At 37.4% G+C, this 6,000-nt stretch overlaps 1 protein-coding gene across 1 annotated transcript; it reads right to left on the bottom strand.

The window, feature by feature from the left end:
• Nucleotides 1-3,086: 3,086 nt before the first annotated feature.
• On the bottom strand, nt 3,087-3,888 carry LOC112089732 (putative FBD-associated F-box protein At1g05080). The gene is made up of 3 exons (XM_024160484.1): nt 3,861-3,888; nt 3,633-3,754; nt 3,087-3,527 (listed from the first exon to the last, which is right to left on the bottom strand). Exons 1-3 carry the CDS (start codon nt 3,886-3,888, stop codon nt 3,087-3,089), a joined length of 591 nt encoding a protein of 196 aa, XP_024016252.1.
• Nucleotides 3,889-6,000: the final 2,112 nt, after the last annotated feature.

Below are 6,000 nucleotides of genomic sequence, written 5' to 3'. Positions count from 1 at the left end.
CTGCTCCCTTGAGGCTTGTGCGTCACAGTGCCCTTCAAAGACAACGAACTAGAAGTGTCCACGTCAAAGCTCAGACCTTTTATTTCTCTTAAATTATGTTTCATTAAAGATCATAATCTTTAGCTGTTTGCTCTGAAAAGGTTTGTAACATCAATGGTTCCTTAAAACGTGACGACAGACTGCCACTGTGAAGACATGAAAATCAGGAGCAAGTCAAAGAAGCATCATTTCATATCTACTTGCGTAGGAGTTCAAGAGATAAAGAGAGATGTATGTTTAAAATGTTTAACCTCCCAAGGAATTCACTAGATTTTAAAGGAAAAAGCTCAGAACCTTTCTTTTTCCAATATGCTACACTTCTCCCAAAACACTACACATCTCCGAAAACACTTCACCTCTCCTAAACACTTTCTCTCAAAATTTGAAAATGAAGGCTACGCAAGAGTCCTAGAGCCACGAACATGAGCATACTAAATCTAGAAACTTCATTAAAATGGGTTTCAATACTTCTTTTCACTCATGGGCTTTCCTTAGCTTGCAACAAGCCCGACTCATCGCCTAATGATTCTCTACTTCATTAATTCATTCTTTGGTTCCACTTCTTCACCAGTCCAACTTAGAATGAAGTGAACCTTGTCTTAATTTACTTCACTCGAGAATTCCAAGCCCGACACATTTCTTCCCCTGCTGGTTTAGACTTTCTTTTCCGGAAAGTTAGGGTCTAGACTATAGGATTTACTCAAAAAAAAAAGGAAAGAATAAGCCTTAATTTTGATTCGTGGGATGTGATAATTTGATTAGATCCTTAGTCATTTTTTCTTGCTAAGCTATGGAATAAAGACTGAATAATAAATTTGTTCATTTTGTTATGAGAGTGATGAGATTCATTTTACTTCTATTCCATTGGCCTAGGACTTTGTTTCCAATCTTTTTTTAAAATGATCATTTTTAAGGGAATTTTTTTCTTAATTTAATGTTTGGTGAGTGTTGGTATCATTTTTATGATGTACTGGTTTATACAGATCTGAACCAAATGTAGGTAAGACAAAAGTGCGATAGTCCATGAATTTAAAAATTTTATAAAAATTTTTTTTGGATACCAAATAATAGTTTTTTTTATATAGAAACTAAATTTTTTTAAAAAAAAACATTTAAATAAGGGTCTAAACAATAATTTATTTTTATGTAAATAAAACTTAAAATATAATATTTTTATAATTAACTTTATTTAGGACTTTCAAAATTATTGGCCGAGACTGGCTTTATAATTGTTCTTATAATCGCTAATGTATTTGGTTTATTGTAGATATTGCTGTGTTAGAAGACAAAATTTATGCTTTTACTTCAGCTGTGAAGATTCTTGCTAGCTTTCAGTATAGCATGTGGATTAGTCGTAAATAAAAAGAGTAAATTCTTATCATTTTGCGTAATTGATTCAGAGATGCTATAGAGATTATGAGTTGTACATCGACCTTCGACAGTCTAAATTTATGCTCTGATACTGAAAGTTGGTTGAGGTTTCGAAAAGCTTAGAACCTTTACTCGATATCAAGAAAGCCGTCATCAAGCTGGAAATATATATATGGTAGAAGATGATTTGGAAAACTTACAGACATTCTGAGAATTAATTCGGAAGTGAGAGGTAGCTGTAACCACATCTCCGCCGCAGTCTTAGATCTGGTAACAAGCGCTTGAATGGATGGTGAGAGGGTGCCAAGGAGGGAGCTGTAGATCAGTCTGTCGTGTCTCTTCCACTTGGTGTAGGCAGGATTTGGAGATGTTTGGTCATTCACAATGACCGTTTTGGATGGCGGCTGTTTAGATCCGTCGACATGGCCGGCGAGATCATATCCATCAAATAGAGCATGTACTTGGATGCTCCAGGTCAGGTAATTGGTGGAGGTGAGTTTTGTTATGTTTGACATGTTGGTGAGGTTGTGTGGCATCAACATTCAAGAAGTTCAGCAGCCATGGTAGTGTTAAGGTTTAGAAGAGACAAAGAAAAAAAAGATGAATGGAGAAGAGAGGAGAGGATCGGATATTTTTAGGGTATTTTCTTACGGCTCTGTTACCATGTAGAAGGTTATTATATATAGACAAAGATTACAAACATATATTACAAAGTAGGGTACCAAGACTCTAGAGATTTTTTTTTTTTTTTTGGTAAAAGCCAAGACTCTAGAGATATTAAGGATTCCATAATTAAACTACATACCATAGGAGAATATTGAGCAATAAATGTGTTTCCTTGTTATATCCTTGACAGTAGCAAGGTTTTTGAAATTACGGATAATTAAAGTCTTCTCGGCAGCAATGGTTGATTGCCTAGCAGAATTGCTTCGAAAAATGTATGCATAAGCCCCAATAAAAAATTCTAATTTGATTTATGTATATCTCTCTCTGTATAAAAGCTTCAATTGCCATTTTGACATCTTTTCTATTTAGGCTGGTGCGTTAATGATTGTTCGCATGTTGGCAAACACAGCCATGCTAAATAGTAATATTATCAAACGTTTCATGAGGTGCATCATAGACATTATGCATGAACATGCCAAAGGAACCTCTGATCCTCCGCTTCGATTGTCATCTATGGCATTGATCAATTTTGTCCTGCAGGTACAAGAATTTTATGTATTCATGAACCTCTTGCAGTCGTATATTCAGAATTTCCTACTGCTTATATATTGAGAATTCTAATCACAAAATGAGATGAGCTAAGTGGTCATGAGCTAAGTCTGGTCTAAAAGTGGTCATGAGCTAAGTCTGTCTAACTTGATTCTGGTTTCTCATTTCTGTAATAGTGTAAGTAGTATGATATAAAAGAAAGAAATTTTCTCTTTCTATGTTTTCAATAATTGTGGTGGTGTGCTACTGTGCTATTAGGAGGGTTGTGGTGCAGCCGAGTTAGCCACAGAGAAATACTGGTTAGATATTCATTGTGTGTACATCATTTAAGAAAAGACATGCTTACAAAAAGTAAAACACCAACGAAAAGAACAAGGAGATCAAAATTAATTAATAACTCAATTAATTAATAACAACACATAAGTCGATGTTTGGCAATGTGATCATACCAATAATTGAGATTAAAAGAACGATACGTACCGTTCCTGTGTCAAAATTATTTCGAGATTCATGGCCGAAGAAAGAGATCTCATAAACTTGTCATCAGGGTTACAAAAAAAGTTGATACCTGCTTCATCAAAGCGAGGGTTGTTTTCAATCGAGCATGAATTTCCAGAGTTATCTGAGATGAACATTTTCTTTACATTCGGGGTATCTATAACCAAAGATCCCTCTAAAATGTGTGCCGGCAAATAATTGTACCATAAGGTCTTTAGAGAAGGCACTTTAATACTAAAGTTTCTCACGTTGTCTTGGTCAAGTCGGTCCACATACAGTAGCTTGAGAATAGGACAATTCGATAAAAGCCTAGCAAGAGAGTCATCATCTTTGAATACCACACGGAAAAGATAAAGATATTTGAGGGACGGGAAGCAAACCAGAGAAGGAACATCAACAAAAATCTTGTCGGAAAGACTCATATACACAAGCGTATTGCATATATAGAGGCTTGTGGGCAAGCTAGTAGGCTCTGCGGACCACTTGAGCTCTAACTCTAGCACGCGAACCTTACGATCAACTGCATTAGCAATGCACTTTCCGACATCAACTTCAACAGGACATTGTCGACTGAGTTCTATAATTAATACTTCTAATACATGTGCCTTATGGAGTTGTAATGAACTGTCAAGAAACGGCCATATAGACTGCGACCGTGACCGCTCAAATAAACGGCCAACTAAACCCCGAAGAAAACTTTGGTGAGTACTAGTGTTGATCTCGCTGTACTCGAGTTTTGGCACCATCGTCCAGATAAACTGCCATCGTTTGGACAAGAACATGGTAGCCACTGCATCTTTTGTTGGGAGGAACGATAATATCCGCAAGAGCAGATCGTCGGACAACGTACTGATTCTATCTTCACCTTCGATTCTCCTACATGACTTCACGAATTGTCTGGTACTGTATGAGTATGTGTGAAGATATGGGCTTTGGATCAATATTATTCACTTGGACCAGAAATTTGAGATAAAGCCATAAAGCCCAATCTATTGTTAAGTTTACAAGACGTCATTCCATTACAAGATCGGCTACGGTTTTTTCTTTGTTATAAGAAGCCGTGAGTTTGAAGCCAAACCCTAACACAAGAGGAGTCAAAGAGCCGTGAATACAAAGCTAAGATACAGAGGGAGAGAGAGCAATTGAGAGAAGAGAGAAGAGGGAATCCAAGAGAGCACCAAAAGAAGTTTGAGTCTTCTTTGTGTTGTGATTCAAATCTTCTCTTCTATTGTTCTAATCTGTGACTTGTACTTGAACACAAAGAGAGCGTCGGTTAGTGCGTTTGTGTAATCTTTGATTGATAGTGAAAGTTGTGGGAGACGGTTCCCACCCCAGACGTAGCGGTTCGAGGCCGTGAACTGGGTGACCAAACTTTTGTGTTATTTAAGTTTCTAATCATCTAATAGATCCTAAGATCTAAGCACTCAGGAGAAGTTAAAAAACCTTACAAGTGGTATCAGAGCATCCAGGTTTGGTTGTGAGTGCTTAAGGATTAGATTAGAAACTCAATGATGACGACACAAAAGATGGAGGTGAGCATGTTCGACGGATCAGGTGATTTTGTGATCTGGAAGAAAAGGATGCTCGCGTACTTAACCGTTCAAGGTTTGAAAGATGTTCTTACGGAACCGACATCCAAAGACGTGGATGAAAAAGATCCAGAGGCAATAAAGAAAAAGAGCAAAGATGAAGCTTCCAGACTGGAGCGAGATGAAAAGGCTTTGAATCTTATTTTCATGTGTGTTGGAGATCATGTCTTAAGGAAACTAGACAAGTGCGTAACTGCAGCTCAAGCGTGGGCTACTCTTGAGAGGCTTTACATGGCAAAGACTTTGCCTAATCGGGTCCATTCTCAGCTTAAGGTGTATTCTTTTAAAATGCAGGATTCAAGATCAATTGATCAGAATGTAGATGACTTCTTGAAGCTGATTGCAGATTTGAGCAACCTCAACATTGAGATACCAGAAGAAGTTCAAGCAATACTGCTACTCAACTCTCTTCCCCCTAGATATGATTCTTTAAAAGATACTCTTAAGTATAGTAGGGAAGCTATTGAGTTGGAGGAAGTAGCTAGTGCTGCAAAATCTAAGGAGAGAGAGCTGGCTGAAAATGAAAAGCTTTCAAGATCAGATGGAGAAGGGTTATATGTTGAGGCTAGAGGCAGATCAGAAAAGAGGTCAGAGAATGGAAGAGGAAGGTCTAAGAGTAGAGGAAAGAAAAACAACAAAGGTTGCTTTGTTTGTGGAGATGAAGGACATTGGAAACGGGATTGTCCTCATAGAAAGAAACCTGCAGACTCTGCAAATGTTGCAACAGATTCAAAAGAACCAATGGTGTTAAGTGTCAGTTCGCAAGATACTAAAAAAGAATGGATTATGGACTCGGGATGTTCATACCATAGTACATCAGACAAAGAAGTCTTATTTGACTTCAAGGAGTTTGATGGTGGTAAAGTTCTGATGGCTAATAACACTCATTGTGACATCAAAGGAATGGGAAGGATTCAAATTCAGAACCCAGATGGTTCTGTAGTGATACTCAAGGATGTGAAATACATACCAGAGGTGAGTAGGAATCTTATTTCTTATGGGATGTTAGAAAAATTAGGTTGCAGGTATGAAGGAGGTAACTTCAAGGTTCAGTTCTACAAAGGCAAGAAGAAGGTAATATCTGGAAAATACCAAGGTGGTTTGTATTATCTTCAAGGCACAGTTTCTAAAGTTGACGTGAACATGCCAAAAGCTGAGGTAGAAGTGAAAAAGAAGAAGTTAAAGAAGGTGACATTCAGTGAGAATCTGATTCAAGGACCTACTCCATATCGTTTTGAAACAAGAGATTTATTAGATGAAGGTGGAGACTCTTCTTCATCAGAAGAAT

Source organism: Eutrema salsugineum, unplaced genomic scaffold, assembly GCF_000478725.1.
Source record: "Eutrema salsugineum unplaced genomic scaffold, Eutsalg1_0 scaffold_11, whole genome shotgun sequence".
NCBI lineage: Eukaryota > Viridiplantae > Streptophyta > Magnoliopsida > Brassicales > Brassicaceae > Eutrema > Eutrema salsugineum.
The sequence above is the reverse complement of the archived record's forward strand: the minus strand, read 5'-3'. Positions and strand labels throughout refer to the sequence as shown.

Coding starts and splice junctions, on each gene's coding strand:
- LOC112089732 (XM_024160484.1), bottom strand. CDS start 3,888: ATGGCAGTTTATCTGGACGATGGTGCCA. Junction 3,755..3,860: donor TTATCTGGACGATGGTGCCA/AAACTCGAGTAC, acceptor TATGGCCGTTTC/TTGACAGTTCATTACAACTC. Junction 3,528..3,632: donor CTAATGCAGTTGATCGTAAG/GTTCGCGTGCTA, acceptor CTTTCCGACAAG/ATTTTTGTTGATGTTCCTTC.